The sequence below is a fragment of the Mytilus californianus genome, unplaced genomic scaffold (genome assembly GCF_021869535.1).
Source record: "Mytilus californianus isolate M0D057914Y unplaced genomic scaffold, xbMytCali1.0.p SCAF_1, whole genome shotgun sequence".
In the NCBI taxonomy this organism is placed as follows: Eukaryota; Metazoa; Mollusca; class Bivalvia; order Mytilida; family Mytilidae; genus Mytilus; species Mytilus californianus.
This window is the reverse complement of record NW_026262581.1, coordinates 123,453,699-123,470,875: the sequence shown is the minus strand read 5'-3', so window position 1 is coordinate 123,470,875 and position 17,177 is coordinate 123,453,699. Positions and strand designations below refer to the sequence as shown.

The 17,177-nt window shown below is 32.8% G+C and overlaps 1 protein-coding gene across 2 annotated transcripts in view; it reads right to left on the bottom strand.

Annotated features, from left to right (window-relative positions):
* The window catches only part of LOC127711751 (NPC1-like intracellular cholesterol transporter 1), a 71,213-nt gene extending 60,391 nt beyond the window's left edge, over nucleotides 1–10,822 (bottom strand). For both annotated transcript variants that reach the window (XM_052217865.1, XM_052217871.1), the window contains exons 1-3: nucleotides 10,566–10,822; nucleotides 1,369–1,615; nucleotides 969–1,039 (exon numbers count right to left, since the gene is read on the bottom strand). In XM_052217865.1, coding sequence (XP_052073825.1) covers nucleotides 969–1,039; nucleotides 1,369–1,615; nucleotides 10,566–10,690 — 443 coding nt within the window. In that variant the 5' untranslated portion in view covers nucleotides 10,691–10,822. The remainder of the gene's footprint in view (nucleotides 1–968; nucleotides 1,040–1,368; nucleotides 1,616–10,565) is intronic.
* Nucleotides 10,823–17,177: the final 6,355 nt, after the last annotated feature.

Below are 17,177 nucleotides of genomic sequence, written 5' to 3'. Positions count from 1 at the left end.
GCATTATTGGCTATATGGTGGCAGTCAAGTTTTTATTAGTGGAGCAAGTCTAAGTGCCGAGAGAGAACCACAACCTTCAACAGGAAAAACTGACAATCAGCTTATTATGTACAGGGGGAAAACTGACAATCAGCTTATTATGTACAGGGGAAAACTGACAATTAGCTTATTATGTACAGGGGAAAACTGACAATCAGCTTATTATGTACAGGGGAAAACTGACAATCAGCTTATTATGTACAGGAATAATGTTAAAAGTCAATATCTTATTATGTACAGGGATAATGTTAAGTCAGTATCTTATTATTAATTTTTTGCATTTATTTGCAGTTTATCAACTTAGTACATGTACCAGTAAAATATGGAAAATGAGAGGGAAAAAATGATTTTGCTCTGGATACAGTCTTTTGATCATAAAAAAAGCTTCTGTCCAAGTGGCATAAAATTCCTTAAAAGATTGACATAATTTTTCGCTGTATAAAAATAAATTAACCACACACTGAACCTAAATTTTGACACTAACGCCACAACAGATTGCAAGATCGCTATGTTTTGCTTCTGAGACGAAATGTTGCAGACTCAACAAAAACCAGGAGAAATCTAGTAGTCAACATAAATCTTCAATTGAAAAATAATTCCTCACCTTCCCCAACACCTGAGATCACCCCCAGTTTTTGGTGGGGTTTGTTTTACTCAGGCTTTGGTTTTCTATGTTGTTTTGTGTACTGTTGTTTGTCTATTTGTCTTTTTCTTATATTAGACATGGCGTTGTCAGTTTATTTTCGACTTATGAGTTTGAATGCCCTTTTGGTATCCTTCACCTCTCCTTTGTCTTTTGGTATCCTTCACCTCTCCTTTGTCTTTTGGTATCCTTCACCTCTCCTTTGTCTTTACCTCTGTGCAAAAATTATAAGTGTGTCAAAAATGGCTGCATTCTAACTATAAATATAATATACAAATGCACATACCTATAACACATGTCTTCAAATTTCTTCCCATTCACCTCGATATTTAGGGCTTGCTGGTATAAATCGTACATCTGAATTAAAAAAAGAAAAAGATGATAACATTTACTTATTTTGTATTATTTAATTAAAAGTGAAAATATTTTTTGTATATTCAACTTGAAAACAAAATGCAAATTCAGGTAAAGTTTTCAAATTATTCAGTTAAATATCAGTCAATGATGAAAGCTTTTTATAAAAGAATAACCAGAAAATATAATGTAAATGTTTTTTTATAAATTAAGTATCGCTGATTATTCTTCCTGCTTACTACATCAGTCTATCTGTTATAATTTTCAATATAATAGTCCAATAAAATGAATGGATTTTTGTATTATATATCGTACATTAAAATATCACTTACAGCTTGAAAGGATCTTTCCGATAACACATTATTCTCCACTAATATCAATGATGCATATCGTGTTATTGGGGGGAAATTATCAAGCACCCATTTCCTCTCTGACTGTATCCTTGATGTAGCTGGTACCCAGAGCTCTGCATCCTCTGTTGTCTGATTGAAATCCTTCATGCCTATACCAAACAGGCCACATATGACAATGCATATTATAATGGTAAGGATTGGATAAGTTGCTACTGCTTTACCCAGTCTATAAATATACAAATTATCTACCTTTGATATCACTTCATTGTTTATAGTACCTACCTTGTTGTTGTACATTATATCTTCATACCAATTGAATCTGACAAAAATCTAATTAACGCTGTCAATTAAACAGTCTAATTGAACAGTTATTTGTATCTATTTGTTTACAGATGCCTGTACTTGACCATAGTCATTTATATTAGTGTCTAATAATGATTGTATTAAACCCTAAATTCATTATTATCATACAATTTTGGTATGGATAGTCTCTTGATTTTGGACTTTCTACTGATCAGTACACCTTTACTAAACCCTAGTCTTGTTCTGTACCAAATTAATACTAGTAGTGTATCTGATAATATCAGGCCCTACAACCGACCTCTATCATTTCTTTGAAACCCAACAGATACAATTACACACTGCTGTTTACTTGAAGAGAAACCAAACAGATACAATCACCCACTGCTGTATACTTGAAGAGAAACCCAATAGATACAATCACCCATTGCTGTTTACTTGAAGAGAAACCCAACAGATGCAATCACCCACTGCTGTATACTTGGAGAGAAACCTAACAGATACAATCACCCACTGCTGTATACTTGAAGAGAAACCCAACAGATACAATCACACACTGCTGTTTCTTGAAGAGAAACCCAACAGATGCAATCACCCACTGCTGTATACTTGGAGAGAAACCTAACAGATACAATCACCCACTGCTGTATACTTGAAGAGAAACCCAACAGATACAATCACCCACTGCTGTTTACTTGAAGAGAAACCCAACAGATACAATCACCCACTACTGTTTACTTGAAGATTAACCAAACAGATACAATCACCCACTGCTGTTTACTTGAAGAGAACTCCAACAGATACAATCACCCACTACTGTTTACTTGAAGATTAACCAAACAGATACAATCACCCACTGCTGTTTACTTGAAGAGAAACCCAACAGATACAATCCCCCACTGATGTATACTTAAAGAGAAACCAAACAGATACAATCACCCACTGCTGTATACTTGAAGAGAAACCCAACAGATGCAATCCCCCACTGCTGTTTACTTGAAGAGAAACCCAACAGATACAATCACCCACTGCTGTTTACTTGAAGAGAAACCCAACAGATACAATCCCCCACTGCTGTATACTTGAAGAGAAACCCAACAGATACAATCCCCCACTGCTGTATACTTGAAGAGAAACCCAACAGATACAATCACCCACTGCTGTATACTTGAAGAGAAACCAAACAGATACAATCACCCACTGCTGTATACTTGAAGAGAAACCCAACAGATACAATCACTAACTACTGTTTACTTGAAGATGAACCCAATAGATACAATCACCCACTGCTGTTTACTTGAAGATAAACCCAACAGATACAATCCCCCACTGCTGTATACTTGAAGAGAAACCCAACAGATACAATCCCCCACTGCTGTATACTTGAAGAGAAACCCAACAGATACAATCCCCCACTGATGTATACTTAAAGAGAAACCAAACAGATACAATCACCCACTGCTGTATACTTGAAGAGAAACCCAACAGATACAATCACTAACTACTGTTTACTTGAAGATGAACCCAATAGATACAATCACCCACTGCTGTTTACTTGAAGAGAAACCCAACAGATACAATCCCCCACTGCTGTATACTTGAAGAGAAACCCAACAGATACAATCCCCCACTGCTGTATACTTGAAGAGAAACCCAACAGATACAATCACCCACTGCTGTATACTTGAAGAGAAACCAAACAGATACAATCACCCACTGCTGTATACTTGAAGAGAAACCCAACAGATACAATCACTAACTACTGTTTACTTGAAGATAAACCCAATAGATACAATCACCCACTACTGTTTACTTGAAGATAAACCCAACAGATACAATCCCCCACTGCTGTATACTTGAAGAGAAACCCAACAGATACAATCACCCACTGCTGTATACTTGAAGAGAAACCCAACAGATACAATCACCCACTACTGTTTACTTGAAGATAAACCCAACAGATACAATCACCCACTACTGTTTACTTGAAGAGAAATCCAACAGACACAATCACCCACTACTGTATACTTGAAGATAAACCAAACAGATACATTCACCCATTTCTGTTTACTTGAAGACAAACCCAACAGATACAATCACCCACCGCTGTTTACTTGAAGAGAAACCCAACAGATGCAATCACCCACTGCTGTATACTTGAAGAGTGTATCAAGATGTCAGTATGTCTTTCATTTTATTTTTCTACTAATTTGAATTTCTTGAATTGACCAGATAATTGTTAGTCCTACAGATAGTGCAGCATTTCATTTAAATATTTTTTCTTGTTTTAAAAATTAAAATAAGAAGATGTTGTATGATTGCCAATGAGACATCTCTCCACCAGAGACCAAATGACATAGAAGTTAACAACTATAGGTCACTGTACGGCCTTCAACAAAGTACATGTATTGCTCATCTGGATATGTGCATCTTCACAACAGCGACTTTCCAACATTGTAGACTAGAATAATTCATGACTAAAATCTTTTGTAATGTTGACAGTTTTTTGGTTTACATCTTTTCTCTCTCTTTTTTTGCCCAAAACACAATCAACTGCTTCGCCGAGCCCAGCTGGATACGACCGCAGAGGTCCAACACTGAACAGTTGGTTCAAAAATAAACACAATATTCAAGCTTGATACAGGTCTGAATTTGGATTGTAATTAAATATTTGACACATTATAGGTTTCTGACACAGAATAAATGTAGTCAAAGAACTTGAAATTGGTTATATGATTTGAATTTATATTCAATTGAAGATTTCTTGATGTTGTGCAATACACTGTGCTGTTGCGCAATACTTAGTAAATCTCTTTTCAGACTATATACAAAGAATTAGCAAAATAAATTGTGACCCCCCCATTTTTCTTTGGAAAATTGACAATTTCATAAATCTTGATGAAAAAAAAATTGCCCCCCCCCCCAAAAAAAAGGAAGAAATTTACTTTTTGTAAAATATGGTACAATATAAGTGACATCCATACACTTAAACACAAGTTATTGTCTGAAAACTAGAAAAATGCTTGTTTTAGACCCTTTTTGGCCCCTAATTCCTGTACGGTTTGGGAAATTACCCCCAAAATGAATCCCAACCTTCTACTTGTGGTATTGAACCTTGTGGTACAATTTCAGAGCAATCAAAATACTTGTACACAAATTATTGTCCTTAAACTAGAAAAATGCTTGTTTTGGGCCCCTTTTTGGCCACTAATTCCTAAACGGTTGGGACCATCACCCCCAAAAACAATACCAACCTTCCTTTTGTGGTATTGAACCTTTTGCTTATATTTCATAGAGATCCATACACTTAAACTAAAGTTATTGTCCGGGAACCAAATGTCTTCGGACGATGCTGAGGACAAGATAGCAATATATGACCGCGAAATTTTTTGCTGTCGTATAAAAATAGGATAAAAATCATCATTCCGGGGCAATAAATCCTATAAGAACTTTAATGACAATTTTGCCTTCGTTAACAAATTTGTAAATCTTGTCTGCAGATCATTTTTGCTGTTAACAGTTTCTCTCTTATCATCTATAATTTTTGCCCAAAACATAAAAAAAGATAAAAATAGTCATTTAAGGAGAAGTCTATTTACAATTTCTGCTATGTTGTCTAATTTGCGGATCATTTTTACTGATTACAGTTTTTCTTTTATCTACTATAGTTTCACCAAAAACATTAAAATAAAAAGAGTAAAAGTCATCCTTCAAGGGCAATAACTTCCATGAGTTGACTGACGATCTAGCCATTCTGATCATTTTTGTTATTCAAAGTTTTTCTCTATCTATTACAGTTATCAAGACAAAAGGCAAAACCACAAAAGATTGGTAAATCCTCATTTAAGGGAAATAATTCCTATAAGGATCAGACTGACAATTACAACCATGTTACTTTTTTGCAGAACTTGGCTATACCAATTTTTTTTAAAATTATTGCCTATTATCTTGAAACTATTAAAAATACAGAGAAACCTTAAAAGGCAAAAACGACCAGCAAGGCAAGAATAAAAATAAAACGCTCTTTGTTAATATTGACATCAATACTGCTGCTACACTGAAACATACATGTATATTCAGATAAAATGGCAATTTTAAAGCTTTCATTTTACTTCATTTGTGATTGTATGCTTGTAGTAAAACGATAGAGAGCAATCACATTCAAAAATAAATTCCAAGAAAAATATTCTTTTATGTAACCATAACACAGGTTATTGAAATGTTACAGTTGGATATTTCTTCTGTTTGTTTACACATGATGTTAGTGTAATTTGTGATGATTAGTTTAATAGATTATGATGACGTTGTTGGATCAATGTAAATATTTGATATTTAAACTGTTTACATCAGAGATCAATGAAAATATACAGATAGTGATTTTATTCAAAAGAACAGATAAAAAAATTATTTTCATTAATAAATTGGGAATATCAAATGTACAAAACTTCAATGAATATTAAAGTCATATTTAAAGTTTAAACAAGTTCCTGGTAATTATTATGTTGAGGAAATTATTGAACCAATGCATGCATCATTAGTGTTTATCGTTTTTTATACAGATAAGACCCTTGGTTTTCTGTTTGAACTATTTTACACTAGTCATTTTGGAGCCCTTTATAGCTTGCTGTTTGGTGTGTGCCAAGGCTCCATGTTGAAGGCCGTACTTTGACCTATAATTGTTTACTTTTTACACATTGTGACTTGGATGGAGAGTTGTCTCATTGGCACTCATACCACATCTTCTTATTTATATATATATATATATTAAACTAAGTGCTCTGTGCATGTTTTTTTACATTTATTACAAAACCATACAGAATAATCGACAAAAAAACATGTCATCTTGTGATTGTTGATAAAAAATTTACAGGCAAGTTAACTTTCAGGTTTTAGTGCCGAAGTTTATTAGATCGTTACTAATTCATTTACAATCAACACAGAATCATGGAACACATAGAAAATAAGTGAGACGATAGAGCGATAAATATTTGTTTCTTTATTTTTCAAAGTACCCATTTGTTAATTAAACTTTGTCACAACAGATCTTAAATGATTTGGTGTTGTCATCTTTTTTTAATTAAGAATTGGTTAATACTGTCTTCTTTCCACATTTATTTACCTTGTCTCATAGGCAATGTATCATACCAAATTTCCTTATTTTAATACAATCATTACCAAAACAGAATTCAAGTTTATCTGCTAAAACAAATATTAAAATGCAACTACAGCTAGTAATATTTCAAAAAACTGACTGAAAAAAACTTGGTCCATGACAATGTGTTCAGATTTCACCAGTTTGGTGAAGAAGTTGTTTAATTTTCATCTAGAAACCAAAGAAATCCCAATTTTTAAAGTACATGTAACTAAGGGGTGTAACTCTTGAATGATAAATGTCAAAATGATTTAAATTGAACTTGACCTGTAGTGTTTTACTAAAATTTTTAGGGTCCATGACAATGTGATCAAATTTCAAAAGGTTCAAAGCTATAGGCTAGGTAATGCTTTGAAAATGAAAAAGTATGCATAGACGGAGATGTTCCTTTGGCTCCATCATACGGTGTTTATATATCCCAACTCGTTCGTTATGCCCATGTGTGTAGTGGTGTCATAGATTTTAACGAACGTAATCAATGCATCACTGGTAAATTATTAAGTCAGGGATTTCGTTACCATAAATTACGTAAAACTTTTACTAAATTCTTTCATAAATACAAAGATTTGATTAGTAAATTTGGCTGTACCTGTAGAAAACTGATTAAAAACGGTATTTTACATCCTAAATTTAACGGTAATATTGTACTTAAAGCGCGGAAATCACTATGTGATCCGTGTAAACTCATCGAACCTTTAAACAAACTTATTAGTAAAGGTTATCTTACCAATGTTGTAGTTAGATCTTTGAATATAGTTTACATTGGCACTAATATCGATTTTGTCATCAGCAAATTAAAACATAACTAAATTTGTATTCTTTTCAAATGGGATGTATGAAGACACACCCACGTTCATTTTGATCTATAAAGAGAATAACTCCTAACTATCCTACTGCCTGTCGATACATTTATTTTTGGCATTGCACAAGTCATGTCTTCTTTGACTGTCCATGACGTTAAAATACTAAATCCCTGGGATGTGTTTTAGTTGATTTTAGTCTCTGATGCATGATTTTTTATTATTAATTGTTTTTGGCTTTTAACTAGCTGTCAGTAACTGCGAGTACTCTCAAATCGTACTTTCTTGTTTATTTGACCTGTTGATACTAATTGTAATGCTTTTTTGTTATTTAATGTTTACTTATTCAGGGTTATATCTGGTCTATATACCATAATACCAGCTTCGATAAGTGTTTGGTATTACTATAAATTTTCACTTCTTCATACTATGAACATCAAAATTATTTATTTTGTAAAAATATTTCCTTTCTCCATTTGAACTGTACACGTATACCTAACAACAAAATTATTTTCATTTACCTGTGTTTAAAGTAATTGCAAATGGCTGATATTTTTGTTCAGGCATATTGTTTTTCTTAAATTGTTTAACATTTCACAGCGGTATAACATGTTACTTTAATTATTCTTCCCTTAGTTTATTTATTTTGTATTTACATTGTATCATAGATCAAATTTATTTGTTCAGTGTATGTTCACTGGTGTTAATATGTCTTTTGATTGAGTTAAGCCATTTCAATTGATATTTTGTAGTGTGTCTTTCTATATTGTGATGTTACACTATTGTTTCGGATAAGGGTGAAGGTTTTAAAGGTTTAAACCTGCTGCAATTGTTTGCACCTGTCCTAAGTCAGGAATCTGTTGTTCAGTAGTTGTCGTTTGTTGATGTGGTTCACAAGTGTTTCTCGTTTTTTATATAGATTAGACCGTTGGTTTTCCCGTTTGAATGGTTTTACACTAGTAATTTTTGGGGCCCTTTATAGATTGCTGTTCGGTGTGAGCCAAGGCTCTGTGTTGAAGACCATACTTTGACCTATAATGGTTTACTTTTATAAATTTTGACTTGGATGGAGAGTTGTCTCATTGGCACTCATACCACATCTTCTTATATCTATTTATTATTTCTACAAGATGAATTTATTCAAAATATAACAAATGTTTTAGGTTATTTTATAACGGATAGGTTAATATGCCTTAAGGGACAATTTACTTTTGATCTATTAGAACTAAGTTACTAGGACAAACTTAAAATGCACAGTAAAATGTATTTAAAGGTACTTACAATCATTTACTACTATGTAATTCTCACTCGACTCCTTACATCAAATTCAAGATTATATGTATTTTTTACTTTCTACTATTCCTATTACTTAGTATCCTTTATGACACTGAATAACTGTTTGCATGCAGCATGTTTATGATTTATTTATGAATATTCAAAATTGAAATCATGTTATAAAGAGATACAGCAAATTCCTCTGAATTTATTTTAAAGGCATACGATACAGTAGCAAGGGCAGATAAATAATGCAAATTTAACGCATTGTTTTTGCAACGTTGCTGATGATGAGCATAAAAATTCACAGAAAAATCCCTAAATGACATCAAATTGATTTCATGAATTTGGAAGTACAGTGTATTTACAATGGAAATTGAACATGTAATATATTTAAGCACTTGAAATCTACTGCGGGGACATTAAATTTGATGCAAATGAAGACTGTTTACTTGTCTATCTTAAATAAATTTTTATATGACAGTAACTCGTATTGTATTTTGATGTACAGCAAGAAAAACTTCTAGACATTGTTGCATTAAGAATACACTGCAATGTAATTTAGCGCCAAATAAGGGAAATGGGATCTCCACCATTCAAAAAACTAGGTTTTCTCTTTCTAGCTAAACAATAAGCACATGAACCCAATTTTTTTCTTATGCAATCGATTATTCACTACTTCAAAAATGATATATCAAAATTGCAAGATATAAATCAACGATAGAATGTTTTCTATATGCATTTGTATTAACAAGAAAAGTGCCATCAAACTTTTATTTAAGGACTGCCTGAAAGGCCAGTAAATTAAGGAAACTCTTTGCAAAAAGCTAATTGAAAATATCTCTTTCCTTTGAAAGATGTGTTTATTTTCTTAACAGTATGAAAAATTAAATTTTGTGTTTATACACGAAACATGCAAATTTGAAATATTAATACATCTCTGGCTTTCAAATGTTTTGTAGGCCCCCACAGCCAAGTGGTCTTGAGGTTATGAGTTCAAACCTTGCACCTGACAGGTGCGTTTGTCTCCAATCTTTATTGATTAGGATTGCCAGTTTTCCTACAGAAGGTCCAGCTTCCTTTACCAATAAAAACTGGCTGTCACGATATAGCAAATAGTGTTGAAATTGATGTTAAACACCAAAAATTAATTAATCATCAATCAAATGTTAGAATTTCAGTTTAAAAGTAAAATCAGAAATGCACTTCAGACATACATTTATAAACTGTTATTATTTTATCTTCTATCTTTATACTCAACGCATTATGTGTTTAAAAATATGTTGTTTTATACACTTGTACATGACTTTTGTATATATAGACATTTTTTATTACATTATGTTTCTGTAATGGAAAAAGGATATGGGGTATGAATCAATACATTAGCAAAAAACACACAAAAAGCAAAGGAAAAACACTTTTTTTTTGCTGTTCTTCATCTCAAAGTCAGAGTGAGGACTTCAACACGAGTAAAAAACTCACACCTCACTGCAAGTTTAACGACGGCCCCTAGTACCGGCATGTGTTTATATAATTTGTTGTGTAGTCGATTTGAAAAGCTCACTGGAGCTTGTGTTTTTTTCGTTAACTGTTTACTGAATATCGACTTTCAATAAAACTTTTTTAATTCTAAAGAAGCAAAGGCTTACTTGTAAAATGCATTTTCCAAACCACCAATGATCCCATCACTAACAAACTTTAAACACGTCTTTTTTCTTATTGACACTTTTGTAAGATGATTACTATCTTCATCTTCATCTTCCGTGTGTCCCATTGTCTCAGTTCAGAAACTGGACTTTGTATATCGTGAATTACTGATGACATTTCATTTGTTTATACTTAAGTCTACATGTCGTCTTGTGAGATCTACATGTATGTCACTGTATGCACCGGTGAATATGGAAATTTCTCCAAACTGAAACGAAAGACCGCCCTTGGACCACGCCCCCTTACATGGCGCATGATTTGAAGATTTAAAAATATAATTCCGGGTAGAACAAAATTGTCCTTTACGAAAATGACTATTATTAAAAATACAAAGAAAGTTCCCGGTAGTTTTAATATAATTTTAGCAACAGTTGCTGAAAATATTTGTAAAGATGTAACAGAAAGTTGGGGAATGGACCCCCCTTTTTCTTTATCCTACATTGGTCATGCATTTTTTTGTGTTTTATTTTTTTCTAGTAAATATTCCTTAATAGGGCTTAACAATCAAGTTACAGATAAAATACAATATAGTTATGAATATTTAATACATATAATAGACAATAATGGTTGAAAAATAAAAGGGGGAGAGTCAGTTCATACAGTATACAAAGGAGGATAACTCCTTCTCCACATCAAATATTAATAAACTCAGTGTTTTAAAATAACATATTATATATATTTTTTGTTAAGATAGAATATTTGTTGACAGATCTTTTGCCCTTCTTGTTCGAATAAAGAATTAAGATAACCACTGAATTCTGTTATAAATTGCATGTCATCATTTGACATTATCCAGATCAAAAGATCTTTATTCTCAAAATATGAAACTTATGAAAAATGTTCTTAAAGATATGGTTCTAACAGTTACATTATTATATAGAGGACATGTAAATAACAAATGAGCTTCATCTTCAACCGTGTTGAGTGAGCAAAACTTGCATATTCTATCGTGACGAGGTAATACAATCAATTTTCCTCGACTATCTCAACTCAGAAACTATGGTTATACTTAGTCTAAATCTAACAAATGGATATCAACAAAATTTCCAAATTCAAAGTTGACTTTGAAATTAAAATAGGTTTTTAATGTGCATGAGACATGGAATATCTTATGCTTTCCAATGTTTACGTGTGTCCTCTGCACATCATAGAATAGCTCATATAATGGACAACCCATTAACTGGATAGCAGTTTATTTTCTAAAAAATAGCACAAGGTTGCGAAAATTATAAACAAAATAAATATAAAAAGCTACAGTGTAGATAGACTACCAGCAAAGGTAGAGAAACAAAGCAACTTTAAAGGAGGCCCACAATTTACATCACTGATAAACTTATGTATAGACACAGACTGATATATTTCCAGATAGGCTGAAAGAGGTTCAGGTTACTCAATTGCAAAAGAAAAACGACCTTATTGACAAAAAGTAATATAGACCAGTGAGCGTATACTAACCATTTTTCAAAATGAGAGAGTTAATGAAACACATCGCATGTGAATCCAGGGTAAAAATTTTAGGTATCGACAAAGACTATCAATAAAATTTGATGAACACATTTGCAAAATATGCAGGAAGGTATCACATTAGTCGAAAGTTTTCAAAAGTTTAGGCTTGAATTTGAATGGCTTAACAAATTAACCATATTCCATACATCCATGTTAAGTCATTTCAATATTTGCCAATTGGCATGGCATTTCTGCACCGAAATAGATCAAATAAATCAGAAAAAGTGCAAAAGACAGCACCTTTGTTGTGCGAGGATTTCAACTACGCATAAGAAGGTCCATTGTCGGCTGCTGGGGTTCCATCACTACAAATAAGAAAAATGTGAATAACTAAAAACATTTAAAATTGTGCATGTCTGTCCGTTCTATGTGAAAATAAAAAGATGTGGTATGATTGCCAGTGAGACAAATTTCCTCCAGAGACCAAATGACGTAGAATTTTACAATTGTAGGTCATCGTACGGCCTTCAAAAATGAACAAACGGCAGCACAATATTAGAACAAACTATAACAAGAGTGCACACGCTGAAATGTCTCGCCTGCTTTACTGACCATGCATTTGATTTCATGTTGAAAGTCTTAAAGATAAAGGTTTTACTAAAACCATTACAGAAATTTAACATTTTTAAATAACTATGACATATACACCTTACAATTTTTTAATACACCAAATATACTTGACCTTTTGCAGATGCTAATTGAAAAACAGACCAAAACACAAAAACTTAACATTGACCAATGAACCATAAAAATTAGGTCAAGGCCAGATGATACCTTCCAGACAGACATGAATACCTTACAATCTTTCCATACACCAAATATAGTTGACCTATTGCTTATAGTATTTGGAAAACAGCCAAAAAAAAAACAAAAAAAACTTAACATTGACCAATGAACCATGAAAAATGAGGTCAAGGTCAGATGATACCTGCTAGACAGACATGAATACCTTACAATCTTTCCATACACCAAATATAGTTGACCTATTGCTTATAGTATTTGGAAAACAGCCAAAAAAAAAAACAAAAAAAAAACTTAACATTGACCAATGAACCATGAAAATGAGGTCAAGGTCGGATGAAACCTGCCAAACTGACATGTACCCATTACAATCATTCCATACACCAAATATAGTTGACCTACTGCCTATAGTATTTGAGAAAGGAACCTAATCATGTAACTTTAACCTTGATCACTGATCCATTAAATGAGGTCGATGTCAGGTGAACTCTGTCTGACGGACATGTAGACGTTGCAAGGAACCCATATACCAAATATAGATACCCTATTACTCATATAAAAGTGAGAACTTCACATGACGAACAAACTCAAATATTTTATCAAGCAGTCGCTGAACCATGAAAATGAGGTCAAGGATAATGGACATATGATTGACGGAAACTTCGTAACATAAGGTATATGCATACAAGATATGAAGCATCCAGGTCTCCTACCTTCTGAATATAAAGCTTTATATAAATAGTTTACACCGCCGCCGCCGGTGGATAGTAATACCTATGTCTCGCATACTGCGACTTTCGTCGCAGGCGAGAAAAAAATCAGTATGACTAGTTCTAGCTCACTTAAAAATACCAAGTATTCTTTCAGGTACAATCATATATTGGTAATTCCTAAGCTTAGGACTTCTAGGTACGGAATAGCCTCCCAGACTATTTCGTGAGTGGTAATAGTTTTTTATCCATTCAAGAGCCTTATCCAGTCCTGGAATAATACTGTGTGAAGCTGTTTGACATTCGAATGGTTCGTCCCTTCATTCCACGTGTAAAGTCTTGCTTGTTGGACTCTGTTGCTGCTCAATATGCTTTTAGTGCTCTTAATTATACCATGTATTTTTTGGTTTCATGTGATATAGTTTAATAGCAATATAAACTCTAACCTGCTTATTTTTGTTGTTATGACGGAGTGGTCTATAGCGTCCGAGTATGTTGTATTGGGCGTAGGACATTTGAGCGAAAATAAAAAATGCACATAGTGTCATTTAAGCGCCGACATCATAGGACATTTTAGCGCCGGAATATTAACCGTTCCTGGATTTTCAAATAGGACGTTTGAGCGAAATTTCCTGTGATACTTTTATATGAATTAAGAAAATATTTTCAAAAAGTAGGAAAAAAAGAGTAGGTTTTAAAATGCATATATTTTATTTGATTTTACACCCGAGTACTTCGACCGATTCTGGCTAGTTAATGGTTGTATCTCTACTTCTTATATTTATAAAGTGAAATATCCCTTGGCACTTGAGATCTTAATACTAGTACATGTACATGCTAAAATGGATAAATTTTGACCGAGACGAATAAAGGATAAAAGACCCTCGTTTGCGACAGCACCTCAGAGTTGAACAGACAAGGAGAAGGAACATAATCTTCTGGATTGCATTCGCATTCAAGCCCGAACTAACTTGTAAATAATGCCATTGCAGAGTTTTAAGTTTTATGACAGTGCTTTGTTTTTTTACAATTAAAAGATGTTTTAAAACTTTGTGCGTCATAAACTCCGCTGGCGAACGGAAGAGGTTCTCCTTCATCATTCTTTATTTTTTTTGCTCAAATGCCATATGCTTATTTCTTATTTTCGCTCAAAATGTCCTATGCTTATTTTTTATTTTCGCTCAAATGTCCTATGCTTATTTCTATTTTCGGCTCAAATGTCCTATACGTTGGCGCTCAAACGACCATTTTTTTGTCGCTTAAATGTCCTGTCATTTCGCTCAAATGTCCATTGCCGGTTGTATTAATTTGTATGTACATGCAAATGTGTACTTAAAAGTACTTGTTTTTGTATACGTTTTTATAATTAGTGAAATCCCCATTGGTGCTTATGTTTATATGCTGTGAAATATACCGAATTTAAATAAAGCTTTCTATATCTAGACTACTGACACACCAACTCCGAGCCATAGGACTTTTAATTTATATATTTTTTTACATATATGTATATACATGTATAAAAAAAATCATTTCTTGTACATGTGAATAGAAAATAAATACAAACAAATTTTTAAGAGAATCATGGTGGTGTTCTAAAATATAACGAAAATGTAATAAGTGGATATCACAAAATCAATGAAACTAACAGACTAAAACTACAAATTAATGATCAAAACGTAAAATAGACACGAGAAGAAAAAAGACATATGAACGACAAGTAAATTTGATTTTACATTTAATTAGTGTGGAAGTTTCATGTTCGCATTACTTAGTAAATTTCAACACTTTAATGCTTAAACATTTCTTCTCCTTTACAAAACAATGCTCATATCCGCTTTTTATTATGCTAGTTCAAAATGGGCCCCTATGAAAAATCCCTGACTCAAAAAATTCCCTTTTTATTCAACCCAGTTATTAAAAACAAGAGGCCCGTCAGAGCCTGAATCGATCATCTGATAAAAAAATATCGCATTTTGATATTTATTTTTTCATTTCTTTACAATCAGTTGTATAGTAATAAGTAAAACCAACTTCCAAGGGCAATAACTCCTATTAGCGGTCAATTGGCCATTTCGGCCATGTTGACTTTGTAATCTTATTTTGAAACATTTTGGGAATGGAAAGGGGGTATCCAATTTTGTTAATACATGAACTTTAAATGGGGGAGGGGGTCAAAATTGTTTCACAAGATTTGAGCAATTCTGTATTTCAAACATACAAAAATTATATTTAATTTGATGAACGCCTAAATCAGTATCTGATTGATTGATTATTCAGCAGGAGTGTCTAACACTTGATTCAGATGTCATTTCTATATCTCTTGTGTCATCATTTTTGGATTCAAACTTCATTTCAATATTTGTTTCATGTAAGTCAATACCTTCTTCTGTTGATAGACATGTAGAACGACAATATGGCGGATTGATGTTTTGATGTCTTATTTTTTTAAGGTTTTCTCCAGAGACATATATATAGTCTCTGTTTTCTCTCAGTTTTTCTGACTATACCTCTTCTCATATAATAAAAACACTTTAATACATATATTAACACATATGAATAGCTATTTCCTTAAATGATTAATGATTAAACTTATGATATAGCATATATATGATTATATCAATGACACAAGATATTATCTGGGAGTCAAGCGCGGCATTTTCAACATGTCTTTACATAAATAATTTTCTTTTATGACCCAAGCCCTAAGCTTCCACCTTCAATAAAAAACTATGTAATATTTTGGCACGAAAGAATTTTTTTTTTTCGCCTCAATTGGTTAAGATCCCAAATCTTAATTTTCAACAAAGCTAAAATGGAATGAAGGCATGTTTTTAATGTCAATGAGACCATAATCAGCATATCCAAATGAAGTTCCCTGAAGTCACAAACAACTAACCCATTTGAAATGCTGGGTCCACTACTGATGCAATATTTCATTGAATAATAGCAATAATAGAAATAGAAATTGTATGCATTTATTTGTTGCTATAACGAACAAAAGTAATTTATTTTCTTTCGTGGGGACTTGGAAAAAAATAAGAGAATTTCTTAAATTACCTTCGACCCCCCTTCGTTCCAGACACCTACATTCAAACGTTTGTTGTCTTGTTTCTTCTAAGTATCACAAAATTTTCATCTAAGACGTTTCAACTTATCGTATGGACACCCCTCTAAAAGTATCACTTTACGCTACTTGAAGGGTTTCATCAACGATAAACGCTAAAATCGTAAAATTCGACCTTGACCTTCATTTAGTCACAAGAAACAACGTGTCTAAATTCTAAAAGATTTCGTCAAAGCATTTGGAAGTCTGGCTAAAACTGAGAAATTTTGCAAAAAAAATCATTTCAGAGACAATTACTCCAAATGAGTTGTTCGATTTTTCTGAAAATTCCACAGGATAGACCTTGATCTGCTGATCAATTATATCTATGTCTGATTTGCTCTAACTGCTTCAGTTTTTGAGATGTAAACCGAAAAAATTGAGATTTACTAAAAATTGACATTACAGGGCAAAAACTTCATGGATTGTCAGATTTTTCTGAAAATTCTATTGGTGATAGACATTGACCTTCTGATTATTTTTAACCTGTCAGA